Raw genomic sequence first — 16,032 nt, forward strand, 5'->3', positions numbered from 1 at the left:
TGTTACTTCCAGTGCAGATCAGTTTAGATTTCAGTGTCCTCTTAGGAAGTTCATCAGCATAAAGTGACCAGTCAGTCAGGTAGCACTAGGTAAATAGCTTTCTGTAGAGGACAGACGAGTGACAACTATCGTAACTTACTTGGAGTGCTTCCATGGCACAGTTCTAAACATTTCCCTACGTGTGGATTACACACTGAAAGAAAGAATGTTGATCTGTGCTAAGTCAAGGTGAAGCACTGAATATGTTTGAGAATTTTGAGGACCCTTGATATTAAGTGACAAATTTAGAAGAATTTAACTCTATCAAGAGTATTTTAATTTTATTATTCATTGGCTGAGAAGTTTATTATGTATTTACCCTTGTAGGTAAAGAAGAATCCAGTCCAAGATAAAACTTTGATGCCAGGAGATGATTTTACTGCACTTCCTGAGCCACAAACAGAAGTTGATATTTCTTCAGGAGATACAATGAATATAACAATATCCAAAAGCTGTCTTAATGTTTTCAACAATTTAGCAAAAGTATGTTTAGTTCTTGGTTGCAATATGTCAAATGGAATTTAAATTGAAACGTGTGTGTTATTTTTGTGTGTCATCAGCATTAGTTTCTAAAAAACACGTAATCATAATTTAGTTTTTGGAAAAAAACCTGTAGTTTGCAGACATTTAATCGTGCTGTTGTATTCCTTTGCAGGGTTTTTCAGAGGGCACTGCTTCTACTTTTGACTACTCTTTAAAAGACAGGGCTCCTTTTACAGTAACAAATTCTGTAGGTGTTCCCATTAAGGTGCAGCCCAATCATAATCTCAGAGTGATGGGCTGCCCTGAGAAAAGTGATGTGTGTGATGTTGATGCTGGTCAGACTCTGGAATTGGAGTATGCCACTATGGAACCTTCACATCAAGGGAAACTGTCTATACTCAGCCGTCAAGAGAGCTCCCTCTTCTCCTTGACCTTTGGTATGCTGTATTATTTTATTTTTAAGGGCATCTTTAGAAGTACTGATATCAGCCTGTTTTTGGTAAAATATGGAAAAATATTTTGCTGCAGATTTCTAAAGACTTGAAACAAATAGTTGAAAAACTTTTGTTTTCTTTTTCTAAACTTGAGAAATTAAACTTTATTAATTTAAAAATTACCTTAAAGAACTAAATTATCTCTATATGCTTATATAGTGCAGTATGTCATATGCTTCAGAAAGGTTGGGAGTTCAGTGAGGAGTGAAAGTAACTATATTCAGATGTCTCAGAATGTTGACAGTAATTATCACCATTTCAGAAAACAAGATGATTTTTATTGTTTTATGGAGTTGGGAAAATAAGGAACGAACTGGGTCTTGTTTGTTTTAATACATACAAAACCTCCCCCTCAGGAGAAATTGTTTTGGGTCAGAAAATGTTATAACAATAAATAGTTTCCTTTCTGTGTTAGCTCCTGTGTCTTAGACAAGAATTTTGTGTAGTCATCATTTCTAGTCATGAGAAAAAATACGCTTGCTGTTATTTTGAGGTGCTGCTTTGATTCTGTCTTATAAAAGTTTATGTAAATTAGTATTTGGAATGCTCTGCCTTAGCACCTCATGGATATAGAGAAGTCACCAAAGTCCCAGTTGCCAGACCTGGACGGCGGCTGTATAATGTATGGAATCCCAGTACCAGTCATTTTGACTCACTCGTGGTACAGATTGATGCAACTGAAGGGAATAAAGTAATTACCGTTCGTTCGCCTCTCCAGGTAATGCGTTAAGTGAATTGTGGTCCTTATAGTATATCAAGAAATATTAAATCAGTTGGCTGACCATGGGAATGTAATAAAACTTCATTTTATTGTAGGTCATTACTGATTTTCAGAAATAAATAATAGTTTAAATTGGCTGCTGATTCCTGTCCAACTTACTTTTGTAACATTCTTCATTTTAAATAGCTCATAAAATGCTCTTGTTAGTTTAAAGTCGATTATTGTTGTCTCCTGTGTTTAAAATTAATGAAACTTTTTGTCTATTCCTTGAAAGATTCAAAACTGGGGAGAATTATAATAATAGCTAGTGGTCAAATAAGATTATATTCCATTCTCTTTGTATTGTATTTTTTAAGTATGTGTGAAGGAATATTGGAATGATCTCCCCAGAAAAAATAATTTAGCATGTTAATCTGTATAAATATTTTTTTCACTTTTAAGACTATTTATTTTTCTTTTTCTGTGTGTTGTAATAGATTCAGCATATGGTCAGCAAAAGAACATTTCTTCTTTCCTATAAAGTTAGATGAAAATGAAAGGATTTGAACTTCTGGTCATTGTTGTCTCTCTCTTTGCTATTAGGTCCTACCTATATTACATTGAAGTTAAGGAAGAACTATACCATATTTATTTGCCTCATTTTTCCTTTGCTATCCTTTTGTGTTTAGTCATATAGTACTTTGAGAAAAGGTTATAATGAAGAAAATATTATGGCTGAAGTCTTCAACGATTAATATATATTTGAAAGATTATAATATATACTAAAATTCAGCATGTAATATGTGAACATGTGAATATCCTAATAATTCTTAGCTTCCATTTAACAGCAAGTTTCAGATATATAGCACTTAAATAAATAAAAGTTTTCATTTACCATAAAAATATCTTCCAGTTTGGGGCTTGAAATTTTTTAGATCTAAATATAATTGTGTGCAGCTCACAGTTTTCTTTTTGAATGTCTACATCTTTTTAAACAACTTGTATGTTTTTTGTCCAACAGATTAAAAACCATTTTTCTATTGCTTTCATCATCTATAAATATGTTAAGAATGTGAAGCTGTTGGAGCGCATTGGAATAGCCAGACCTGAAGAGGAGTTCCATGTTCCTTTAGATTCATATAGGTAGATACTTCCTTGAATATATTAAACTAGATTCATTATATATATTTTTAATTCTGTGAATTAGCGTCTATATTCTGGGAAAAAAGTAAAACATCTGTATTCTACAATAACAATAATTCTTACTATCTAAAGATCTATAAAATCCAATTTTAAGACATATGGAGAAATATATTTATATTATTATTGAATTTGCCAAATGAAACTTTTCATTGTGTGTTTGATGTTTCAGAATTTTATGAAACTTATTAGATTGTCTTTGTATTTGAAATTAACTTTTTTTTTAGTTGTCATTTTTTACAGAGCAGTTTTTCTCAGAAGGTGCCTCCAGAGTCAGCTGTGTGACTTTGGGCAAGTTTCTTAACTTTTCTTAGCTTTGTTTTTCTTATCTATAGAAATAGGAATAAGAGTACTTGTCTTGTAGAGTCATCAAGAAGAGTCAATTGAATTCTTTTTCTTAAGTTCTCAGTAAAAAATTTTTCCCACTTTGTTTTTTTCTTTAGATGTCAGTTATTCATTCAGCCAGCTGGTATCTTAGAGAATCAGTACAAAGAATCCACCACTTACATTTCCTGGAAGGAAGAGCTTCATCGGAGCAAAGAAGTCAGATGCATGCTACAGTGTCCGTCAACAGAAATGAACTTCTTACCTCTCATAGTCAACACAGTTGCTGTGCCTGATGAATTGAGCTATATAAGTGCACAGGGGGAAGACTGGGATCCAGCTTACATCATTCACCTTTACCCTACTGTCACCTTGCGAAATTTTCTCCCATATTCTCTAAGATACTTACTCGAGGTATGTCTTTTGCATTTTTAAAAAATTTTATTTATTTTTAATTGAAGCGTAGTTGCTTTACAATATTGTATTGGTTTCTGCCATACATCAACATGCGTCAGCCATAAGTATACATATATGCCCTCTGTTTTGCATTTTGTTTGACTTTTATTATTGCATGGAGTAAATTCTTTTTTTTTTTAAATGGTATTTTTGTTGAGGTCAGTGTTTTACATCACATACTTGTAATGCTTTAGTAGTAATAATAATAACAAAAATTGGCATAGCATCTACTTTGTGCCAGTCACTAGTTCATGTATTTTACATGCATTATTTAGTCCATACAATAACTTCCCAAAGAAGTTGCTATTATTTGACCCATTTTACAGATGAGGAAACTGAGTCACAGGGGGGTTAAGTGACAGACTCAGAATCCTGCATCTAATAAATGGTAGAACTGAGATTTGAACCGAAGCAATGTGATTCCTTGTTCTTCACCCCCGAACTCTGCTGTATCTGCTATAAATTAATAATTATAATCATCTCTTTATTATCTAAGTACAGTTCTCTTAGCTAAAGTACAGGAAAGCACCGGTGAGAAAATACTTTATCTTAATTTATTATGAAGTTAATCTTAGTTTTTAAAGTGATGATTATTTAGTTCAAATTTATTTTAAAGTGATGACTGTTTGGGTCAAGATGAACCAAAAAATAATTACTGTCTATCCTAAGAAATATTAGGGAACATTTTCTAGTAATGAAGTATAGTAAATGCTTTTAAATTTGTTCATGCCACAACATTTCAAAATACAAAAATCTGAAGAGTGTTTGGAACCTAAATTAATTTTCTTTGTGTAACAAGAAGCCACCCTTGACTTGTGGAGACTAAAATTAACTAGATGAACTAGGTGGTATTTATTGAGTAAGCTCTTGCTCAGACAGTAGTCTGCCTGCAGCACAGAAGACCCAGGTGTGATCCCTGGGTCAGGAAGATCCCTTGGAGAAGGGAGTGGCAACCCGCTCCAGTATTCTTGCCTGAAAAAAACCCCACGGGTGGAGGAGCCTGGCAGGCTGTAGTCCATGGGGTCGCAAAGAGTTGGACAGAACTGAGCTACTTCACTTTCATTTTCAAGTAGTATTTATACAACAGAAGCTGTCGGTAAGGAAGCCTAGTTTATTATATTGCCATTACTCATTTATAAAGTAGTTGCACCTTAGATAGCTTGTCAGAATAGTTTGACATCACTTTCCTTCTTTTATTTGTATGAGAACCATTAAGTGTAGAATGTGAATAAAGGATGAAGCTGAAGCACAGGCTGTTATGTGGCTCGTGTAATGACATATCTCTTAATGGAAATAGCCAGTGTTCTTGAATCCAGCCTTAGATTCTTGACATGGGTCTGACTTTTTCTCAAAACTAACAGCCATTGGCCTGCTGATGGCTGAATGACAACTTCTGCCATTGGCTATGATACAGTGTTTTCTTTTTAGTCCTTAGTAATTGTTGGATATTCATAATACGTAAAGATGGTACCTTGAAGACTTCTCAGTTAATGTGAATCTGGTAGGTAACTTAGTATTTGTATAAGGGAAGTTATTGCAGAGATTTTTTAAAAATTGGTAAGCAAATTTAGTTTTTGTTTGTTTTTAGGGAACAGCAGAAACTCATGAGCTGACCGAAGGCAGTACAGCCAATGTTCTACATTCACGAATCAGTGGAGAAATAATGGAATTAGTTCTGGTGAAATATCAGGGCAAAAACTGGAATGGACATTTCCGTATATGCAATACCCTTCCCGAATTCTTCCTTGTGTGTTTTTCTTCTGACTCCGCAGAAACGTTGACAGTTGACCTGTCGATACATGTCAAGCGAATTGGCAGCCAGATGGAGCTCTCCGTTTTCAGTCCCTACTGGCTGATCAACAAGACTTCTCGGGTTCTCCAGTATCGTGCAGAAGATACGCATGTGAAACATCCAGCTGATTTTAGGGATATTGTTTTATTCTCTTTCAAGAAGAAGAACATTTTTAGTAAAAATAAGGTGTGTTTTTGTTGATAAAAACAAATTATTCAGTGTCACTGGTATGTATTAGATCCAAGACTACTTTTAAGGAATACATGATTAAGTGGGTTATTAGGAACTAACAACAATAGTGTCCCAAGGCTGAGGTATCTTTTTCTCCAGTGCCCCTAGAATTACTTCTGTTCTTGACATAGTGTCAAGTGGAAAGCTTGACTTTATGTAGGTTACCGGTGATGCAATGGGGTTTCAAAAGAGAGAGCCGTTGAATTTGGTTTATTTTAACTGAGCCTCATATGTATGAAGGATTAAGGCGGGCCTTCGAGAGAAAAACAAAGCCTAAGGCCTGATCTGATCCTTTTTGCTCTGGTTGTTTCTTTCCTTTGCACACTCACATCTTTATATTGCTCACCTCTGGGCTTTTGTGTAGCTGCACCTGCTTAGAATGTCTTTTGCCCTACGCTTTCCCTGTCTGCTTCTTGTTTTCTCGTTATCACTGTTCATGCTTTGACATTCTGCTCCAGCCTGACATGTGTGAAAGATTTTCTGATCCTCTAAAGCAGAGCTAGATATCCCATGCATGTTCTGTTGGAGTAGTGCTTCTCAATCTCAATCTCAATGTGCAACAGAGTCACCTAGAGGGCTTTGAAAACAGACTGCTGAGCCAGGCCCTCATAGTGCAGTTCAGTAGTCTGAGTAGGGCCTGGGACCATACTTTGAGAACCTCTGTCATAAAGTGTTGATTAATGCTTGATATTGTACCTGTTTGTGTGTCTGACCTTTGGTTATACTCAGGTTTTTATCATCTGCTGGGTAGATGGAGGTTAATACAGGAGCAGAATTAGATTTCTTCTGTATAACTTTACCTTTTCCCATAGCCATAAGTAAGCTTTTTATCCTGTCAGTTTGATAGGGTTTTATCCCTCTTATGTGGCTGTTATCACATTAAGTCTTGCATTATAATTATTAGTGTGTATTTCCTGTCTCTGTTTAGTTGGAAGCTTACTGAGGACAGGTATTGTGTCTTCCATTCTCCTTATCACAACACTTTTCATTGTTTGCTGAATAATAAAAGCATAAATTCCCTGTGTGTGCTAAAATTTTAAGAATTCATTAGCTCTATATCAAAAACCTGACACTGGAAAATATCACTTTACATTTTAATTCGTTCCTAAGTAACAGAAGGTCTCATTGGTATACAGCTTTAAATTCATTATACTCATCGCAGAGGTGAATGCAAAGGGAAGTTTAGAGCTCTGCTTTTATTGTGTTGTCCCCTAGAGTTCCTGTGCTTCTTTACCCACTTGCAGCATGCCTTTGATAATACTTTTCTTTGTCTCATGTTATTAAATAAATGTCTAGTGGTCTAGCACCTGTCCATCAAATAAAATTAATACAGTGTTTTAGATTTCTTATATGATCGTCTGTGTTTTCTGGTGTAGGTACAATTAAAAATTTCAACTAGTTCGTGGTCCAGTGGTTTTTCATTGGATACAGTGGGAAGTTATGGATGTGTGAAGTGTCCTGCCAACAACATGGAATACCTGGTAAGGTTTTTGCTTGCTTATTTACCTGTGATTTCATTCACGTTTTCTTCACTAAATAAGCTGGAAATCCTCAGGGGTATAGAAATGTGAATTCAGAGTATTACATGGAGGATGTCTACTATTATGTTATGTCTGTCTATTTATTTCTAGTACAGTTAGTATCAAAGCAAAGCCTAAATTTGTCAGAGTTTAAGACAGTGATTTGAATACATTTAAGGAAGGAATATGGTAAATACCCAGAATTATTAGAATCCACATTCCATACCACTCCCTGCCAAAACATCTTAAATCTTAAATTTCACTGCAACAATTTGAATAATCTGATACTAGTTGTTTCATTACCTCTTTGAAATTTTTATTTCATTTTATTGATAGCAGAGAGAATAAAGCAGCAAAGGAAAGTGTACACTGATTTTAAAACAATTTATTTTGGACTGTGAAAAAGTAAAGGATTTTTAAATGTTAAGTTTGTTATTATAAGTCATCATTAGTTAAATTACTGATAGATATTTCTTGAGTTGGTTTCCGCTGGTCCCAGACTAAGGAACTGAAATTTTTCTTGTTAGTGAGAAGATAGTCATGGAATATGGTTCTTTTTAGTTACTTTATTTAAGAAATCCTATTTTAAAATACTTGAAGAAGACTGTGAGTGAATAGCTGTGTGTGTTTCAAGCTGTGTAAAGTACTGGGAAATGATAAACTTGTTTGTTTCCTTTCCACAGGTGGGTGTCAGCATCAAAATGAGCAGTTTTAATCTTACACGAATAGTTACTTTGACTCCCTTTTATACCATTGAGAACAAGTCATCATTAGAACTAGAAGTTGGTGAAATTGCATCTGATGGCTCACTGCCAACTAATAAATGGAACTATATTGCTTCTTCAGAGGTAATAATTTTCCTTTAATATAACTGGCTCCTAAAATGTACAATTGTGCGGTAGTTTGAGTATTCTTTGGCGTTGCCTCTCTGGGATTGGAATGAAAACTGACCTTTTCCAGTCCTGTGGCCACTGCTGAGTTTTCCAAATTTGTTGGCATATTGAGAGCAGCACTTTCACAGCATCATCTTTAAGGATTTGAAAGAGCTCAACTGGAATTCCATCACCTCCACTGGCTTTGTTCATAGTGATGCTTCCTAAGGCCCACTTGATGAAGCAACAGTTAGAACCGGACATGAAACAACACTGTTTCCAGATTGGGAAAGGAGTACATCAAGGCTGTATATTGTCACCCTGCCTATTTAACTTATATGCAGAGTACCTCATGTGAAATGTCAGGCTGGATGAAGCACAAGCTGGAATCAAGATTGCCAGGAGAAATATCAATATCCTCAGATACACAGATGACACCACCCTTATGGCAGAAAGCAAAGAAAAACTAAAGAGCCTCTTGATGAAAGTGAAAGAGGAGAGTGAAAAAGTTGGTTTAAAACTCAGCATTCCAAAAACTAAGATCATGGCATCCAGTCCCATCACTTCATGGCAAATAGATGGGGAAACAATGGAAACAGTGACAAACTTTATTTTTGGGGGGTACAAAGACACTGCAGATGGTGACTGCAGCCATGAAATTAAAAGACGCTTGCTTCTTGGAGGAAAAGCTGTGACCAACCTAGACAGCATATTAAAAAGCAGAGACATTACTTTGCTAACAAAGGTTGATCTAGTCAAAGCTATGGTTTTCCACTAGTCATGTATGGATTTGAGTTGGACGATAAAGGAAGCTGAATGCCGAAGAATTGATGGTTTTGAACTGTGGTGTTGGAGAAGACTCTTGAGAGTCCCTTGGACTGCAAGGAGATCCAACCAGTCAGTCCTAAAGGAAATGAGTCCTAAATATTCATTGGAAGGACTGATGCTGAAGCTGAAGCTCCAATACTTTGGCTACATGATGCGAAGAATTGACTCATTGGAAAAGACCCTGATGCTGGAAACTATTGAAGACAGGAGGTGTAGGGGACAACAGAGGATGAGGTGGTTGGATAGCATCACTGGCTCAATGGACATGAGTTGAGCAAGCTCCAGGAGTTGGTGATGGACCGGAAAGCCTGGTGTGCTGCAGTCCATGGAGTCTACAAAGAGTCTAACACAACTGAACGACTGAACTGAACTGACTGATAGGTGGTTATAGGATCTCTGAATAGATGAACTGGAAGTTTCCTTGAAAAATAATCCCCAAAATTCAACCACCTTACTTTACAGAGAAGGAAGTTGAATCTCAGTTGTGTTTTTTTAGGTCAGTAAGGTTATTGGAGATTGAGATCATTGTGGCCGAGATCAAAAGAAAATGTTTCATAGAAGAGCTGGTATTTGAACAAAACTTTGCAGACTCAACAAGAAGTGAAGTGAAGAGAATAAGGAAAGTGGGGGAGGGGGCAGATGCAATGACAAGCATTAGTGCCTGAATTTGCCTGAGTTTTCAACCAAACCAGCTGACTGAAGGATAGGACTGTTTTTCTGTACATCTAAAAATAATTTTAAAATTCTCTTTAAAATTGCTTGGCCAAAAGTTTAAGAGGAGGGACTCCACTTACAATACAAAGTTAGACCTCTAAGAGGCATGGGCTTTCCAAGGCACTTAGAATGATCTCCATAGCCTTGGCAGCAAATACGTGTTCCTTATCTTTTTGTCTTTGATGTGAGTTTGATAGTAACAGTATTCTTTTCAGAAATAGAATTTACCCAGTATTTTGTCATGGGTGAGGAACTTTTGTTTCATGAACTAAAATCTCAGTTTTACAGGTGAGGAAACTGAGGCTCAAAAAGGTCAAGATTAAGATCAAACAGCTGTAGGGGGTTAGTGTCAGGAGTGCCAGCAAGGTCTTCTGCGTTCAGTTGCCTTGTGGTTTATCTAGGACAAGATACTCTGAAAGAATTCATAGTGCAATTCATAAAAGCAAATATTAAGATTATAATTTTTAAATATTTAAGATATTTGAGATGTTCTTAATAGCACTTCAGTTCCTCATATTGTAATTATTCTGTAAGTATGAAAAGACTAATACATCTGTTCTTCTGATGGAATTTCTTTGGGTTCATAAATAATCATTATATTGTCAATAATCTCAATATGAAATATAAAGGAGCTATTTTAAGAAACAGTGATAATTGAGTTATGATCTGAATTAGAATTTAAAACTTTATTAGCCACTGTTTTATTTACCATAGTATTGTTTTAAGACTGATATTTGACTTTCATATTTTCAGAACCTTCCATTTTGGCCTGAGAAATTTTCAGGCAAACTTTGTGTGAGAGTGGTGAGCTGTGAGGGATCATCCAGGCCATTCTTTTATAACCAACAGGATAATGGCACTTTACTGAGCTTGGAAGACCTGGTACGTTTTCCTGTTTTTAAAATAAAATATCTTTGATTTTTAAAGTTTGCTTTACAATATTTTATTAAGACGTGCTGTAAAATATCCTGATAATTAATTGAAGGTATACTAACTCTAACAATATATAATGCTGTACATATGTTTGTAATAGATCAGAGCCAGTGTGATTTTCTGTAGGAATTTAAGAAAACAGGCTTTTTAATATCTGTATGAGTGATTGAAATTCTAAATGTAACGTGCAGTTTAAACCAATGCTTCAAACGTACTCCTTTTTTCTGCAATAGAATGGGGGTATCTTGGTGGATGTAGATACTGCTCCGCATTCAACTGTCATCAGCTTTTCTGACTACCATGAGGGATGTGCACCTGCCCTAATAATAAACCACACACCATGGGACGTCCTCACATATAAACAGAGGTATGAAATAAAAAGGGTTCTTATAAAATCTGATTTGTTTTCGGTGGTTTAGTTGCGAAGTTGTACTCCACTCTTGCACCCCCATAGACTGTAGCCTGCCAGCTCCTCTGTCCTTGGGATTTCTGAGGCAAGAATACTGGAGTGGATAGCCATTTCGTTCTGTAGGGGATCTTCCTGGCCCAGCTATCGAACCTGGGTCTTGTGTGTCCCCTGCATTGGCAGGCAGATTCTTTACCAGCTGAGCCATCAGGGAGGCCCCTGGTCCACAGTTCTTTCTAGGAAATCCTTGGGTCTAGATGTGTTTCACCTTCCATGTGTTTTCAGATTTTAGAAAGGTAATGGGGATGTGTATTGCTAATAGCCCTAGCAAGTTCTGAGGCAGTACTCTGTAACCAGCACATTAGTATTCCTGTAGCAAAACGTATAAGCATTCATAATAAGTGAGATAAATGAAAGTATTAATAGTTTCCCATCAGTTCAGATCAAGTTTTGCTGCCACATGAGTTTGGACACCAAAGTTAAGAGAAGAATATTTGGGATTTTGAAGCTTTTTACGTTTCAGAACTGCATACAAGGAACTGTGAACTTGTTTAAGCAGTACCATTCTTTTGCGGTCTCCTGATGCTCAGTGAACCTCTCTCTATAAATTGTATTGTTTTCGTAGGAGAGTAGAATATTGAACAGGAGGGCAGAGGGCTGAAGACAGATAGAAGTGGAAGATTAAATAATGATATTGAATGTGTTGTAGTACAGACTGACAGGAATTTTGTTGTCCTTGTATGTGCTGTTGTTTAGCTTGGGTGATGCCATTAAACAGGCAGCTTTAGATTCTTAAAATATGTAATAATATATTTGCAAAGAATTATTATTATAAATCTTCAGGGCATTATTTTTATGTATATATTATAATATAAAATAGTAATACCCATTATATACATGTATACATACACACGCATATAAATATATAAAAAGTAATGCCTTGCTGGGACTTCCCTGGTCATCCAGAGGCTAAGAGTCCGCCTGCCAATGCAGGAGACATGGGTTTGATTCCTGGCCTGGAAAGATCCCTCATGTCTCAGAGCAGCAGAGCCCATGTTCCACAACTGGTGAGACCACGGGCCACCACTGCTGAAGCCCAAGTGCTCTAGAGCCTGAACTCCACAACAAGAGAAGCCACCACAGTGAGAAGTCCGCACGCTACAGCAGAGTACCCGCTACTCCCTGCAACTGGAGAAAGCCCTCAGACAGCAGTGAAGACCCAGCACAGCCAAAGATAGATAGATAAATTTTAAAAAATTAATGCTTTCCAGGTTTAACGTATTCTTAACTCTCATGGCTTGAATCTGCTGAGAGATTTGAAAGTATAGATTAAACCCTGAATGGGTTACTTTTTGTTTTATTTTAGTTCTCTGCAAAGTCTCTTGTGTTATCTAGACCAATACTCGTTAAACTTAAATGTCAGCATTAAGATCTCCTAGAAATCCTGTAAAAATGCACGTTCTGAGTTCGTTGGTTTTTGGTGGGTCCCGGAATATTGCCCTTTCCAGCAAGCCTCGAGGTGATGCTGGTGCTGCTGGCCCAGGGACCGCGCTTGGAGTAGCAGGGGAACAAACCATTGTTTTCTCTTCTGAGACTCTTACTTCTTATGCATTGCTTTTGATTAAAATCTCAAATTTGAGTACCAAGTAAAGTTCTCTGTTCCTAAAAAGTTTACTATTCACAACCTTTTCTATAGATGAATTCTGAGGTACCAGTCTGTTTACCTTCATGAATTTTGTTAGTGCCATCTTACCTGGATCAGTTCAGAGTATACTGCAGCTTCAGAAAGAGCAATATTCTTTGCCCTCAAGCTTCAAAATCATTAGCTATTTGGACATTTCAGGGTACTTATCTTTAGGCAGAGTTGTGTTTTATTAACAAAGGCAGTTTTATAACATGTTGGTGCCAGTCCCCTCCTCAGTAAACCACAGGTCTACGTTTCTCAAGGCCAGGGTATTTTAATCTTCCCTCTGTCGCTTGTGTTTCAGCGGGTCAAAGGAAGAAATGGTGTTGCTGCCAAGACAAGTTCGACTCTTTGCCTGGGAAGATCCCACTGGTACCAGAAAGCTTAAATGGAGTTATGCAGCAAATGTTGGGGAACATGATCTGTTAAAGGTATCATCTGATGTGAATGGGTATCATATGAAGTGTGCTATGCTTAGTTGGTCAGTCGTGTCCGACTGTTTGCGACCCTATTGACTGTAACCTGCCAGGCTCCTCTGTCCATGGGGATTCTCCAGGGAAGAAAACTGGAGTGGGTTGCCATGCCCTCCTCCAGGGGATCTTTCCAATCCAGGGATCGAACCCAGGCCTCCTGCAGTGCAGCAGATTCTTTACTGTTTGAGCCACCAGGGAAGTGCCTGATAACAAAGGAAATAGACAAGTTAGCTTCACTCTGTCATCTTTTTCTTTATTGAACTAAAAATGAATTGCAAGTATTTTCAAAATAAGTTGCTTTGGGGCTTTAGTTGGTAAATAGTTCACACCAATATTTTGTCCTAGATCAGTCAAAATACTATATTTGCATTAAAAAAAATTGGCCTGTTTCAGCTTGCATAAGACCAGTACTTTTTTATTTACTTTTTTTAATAAGGAAAGAGTTTTGAGGCTAAAAGTGAAAAACAGCTTTATTTTGTTTACTACTGTTAGCTGTAAGATTTTTTAAGGCAGGTTTTCCCTATCAAAGCCATATGGTTTTTTAATTAAAGGAGTATGACAGTAGTAAACTATCCATATAAGAAATATAATAAATTACTTATTGAAATACTGTTTAGATAGCTAAATTAATTAAACATGTTATTTCCTAGACACTTAGACTTTGGGAAGGGCTTAAGAATTCATCTGCCGGGAACTTCCCTGGTGGTCTAGCGGCTAAGACTCCATGGTCTCAATGCAGGCTGCTCGGGTGTGATCCTTGGTCAGAGAACTAGATCCCACATGCAACAGTAAGAGTTCATATGCCTTAACTAAAGACCTCGCATGCCACAACTAAGAACCAGTGCAGCCAAATAAGTAAATACTTATAAAAGTAAAAGAATTCATCTGCCAGCCTCCCTCCAATAAGACACTGGTCCTCCACGAGTGGTACCTAGTTTCTGTAGGATTATATTCTATGCTGAAAAGTTCATACAGTGTCATATTCCACTGTCTGATAATGCAAGTTGTCATAAAAGCTTTCTTGGTTATTTAAAATAGTAATTGGCCAAGAGTGACTGAATTATCCTCTCCTATATTCTCGCTGAAATACCCATAAAAGAGATAGAGTTTTGAAAAATCAGACTGATGGTTATGAGACTCTTGGAGTGATTTTTGCCATGACAGTTTGGTGGAGCTCTGTTACTTGCTTATGCTTTACCTTTTACAACAGAGAAACCCTCAAGGGTTGTAAGTGGTAGAGAGGAGCTTAAGTTCCCTGTTACAATGAGGTCTCTGACTCAGAGACATGCTAGCTTGACCAGGGGTCCCTGTACTATGCTGGTGTTATTTTCATTCTCCTCACATTTCATGCCCCTCAGCAACCACAACTCCCATAAGGCAGTACACAGATCCTGGAGAAATAATGGTGTCACCATCCTGAAAGACTATGTCAAGGTCTATAAATTAAGGCAAAATCATAAAGAATCCTGGCAATAGTATATTGACAGGCTTGTGGTTTTAAATATTTCTGTTCTATTTGCTGTTAGAAAACCAGACAGTAAGAAATAGATTATTGTGCCTTAGTCAACTGATAATCTTCCAGGTTAGGAAAATTAAGCTAGAAATAAGACAGTTAGCCATTTCCTTGTCTCCTGGCTGATCTGAGAAGGGAATTCTGCTGAGGCTCAGGTGTACATGAAAAGGGAATTCAAAGAAAATCCACACAGTACTGTAAAGCACTTTCCTCATTCAGTTCAAGTCAGTCGCTCAGTCTGTGTCTGACTCTATGACCCCATGAATCACAGCGCGCCAGGCCTCCCTGTCCATCACCAACTCCTGGAGTTTACTCAAACTCATGTCCATCAAGTTGGTGATGCCATCCAGCCATCTCATCCTCTGTTGTCCCCTTCTCCTCCTGCCCCCAATCCCTCCCAGCATCAGGGTCTTTTCCAATGAGTCAGCTCTTTGCATGAGGTGGCCAAAGTACTGGAGTTTCAGCTTCAATATCAGTCCTTCCAATGAACACCCAGGACTGATCTCCTTTAGCACGGACTGGTTGGATCTCCATGCAGTCCAAGGGACTCTCAAGAGTCTTCTCCAACACCACAGTTCAAAAGCATCAATTCTTCGGTGCTCAGCTTTCTTCACAGTCCAACACTCACATCCATACATGACCACTGGAAAAACCATAGCCTTGACTAGACAGACCTTTGTTGGCAAAATAATGTCTCTGCTTTTTAATATGCTATCTAGGTTGGTCATAACTTTCCTTCCAAGGAGTAAGCGTCTTGTAATTTCATGGCTGCAGTCACCATCTGCAGTGATTTTGGAGCCCCCCAAAATAGTCAGCCACTGTTTCCACTGTTTCCCCATCTATTTGCCATGAAGTGATGGGACCAGATGCCATGATCTTCGTTTTCAGAATGTTGAGCTTTAAGCCAACTTTTTCACTCTCCTCTTTCACTTTTAACAAGAGGCTTTTTAGCTCCTCCTCACTTTCTGTCATAAGAGTGGTGTCATCTGCATATCTGAGGTTACTGAGATTTCTCCCAGCAATCTTGATTCCAGCTTGTGCTTCTTCCAGCCCAGTGTTTCTCATGATGTACTCTGCATATAAGTTAAATAAGCAGGGTGACAATATACAGCCTCCTTTTCCCATTTGGAACCAGTCTGTTGTTCCATGTCCAGTTCTAACTGTTGCTTCCTGACCTGCATATAGGTTTCTCAAGAGGCAGGTGAGGTGGTCTGGTATTCCCATCTCTTTCAGAATTTTCCACAGTTTATTGTGATCCACACAGTCAAAGGCTTTGGCATAGTCAATAAAGCAGAAATAAATGTTTTTTCTGGAACTCTCTTGCTTTTTCAGTGATCCAGAAAATGTTTAAGTGTGAATAAACCGGAAAC

The 16,032-nt window shown here is 37.4% G+C and overlaps 1 protein-coding gene across 1 annotated transcript in view; it reads left to right on the top strand.

Annotated features, from left to right (window-relative positions):
• The window catches only part of VPS13C (vacuolar protein sorting 13 homolog C), a 176,085-nt gene that overhangs the window by 127,340 nt on the left and 32,713 nt on the right, over positions 1-16,032 (top strand). Inside the window, exons 56-66 of the mRNA XM_052647403.1 lie at positions 367-522; positions 695-959; positions 1,574-1,734; positions 2,738-2,859; positions 3,360-3,654; positions 5,285-5,674; positions 7,096-7,200; positions 7,923-8,087; positions 10,407-10,535; positions 10,820-10,953; positions 12,981-13,107. Of these exons, the coding sequence (XP_052503363.1) occupies positions 367-522; positions 695-959; positions 1,574-1,734; positions 2,738-2,859; positions 3,360-3,654; positions 5,285-5,674; positions 7,096-7,200; positions 7,923-8,087; positions 10,407-10,535; positions 10,820-10,953; positions 12,981-13,107 (2,049 nt within the window). The remainder of the gene's footprint in view (positions 1-366; positions 523-694; positions 960-1,573; positions 1,735-2,737; positions 2,860-3,359; positions 3,655-5,284; positions 5,675-7,095; positions 7,201-7,922; positions 8,088-10,406; positions 10,536-10,819; positions 10,954-12,980; positions 13,108-16,032) is intronic.

This window comes from Budorcas taxicolor, chromosome 10 (assembly GCF_023091745.1).
Source record: "Budorcas taxicolor isolate Tak-1 chromosome 10, Takin1.1, whole genome shotgun sequence".
In the NCBI taxonomy this organism is placed as follows: domain Eukaryota; kingdom Metazoa; phylum Chordata; class Mammalia; order Artiodactyla; family Bovidae; genus Budorcas; species Budorcas taxicolor.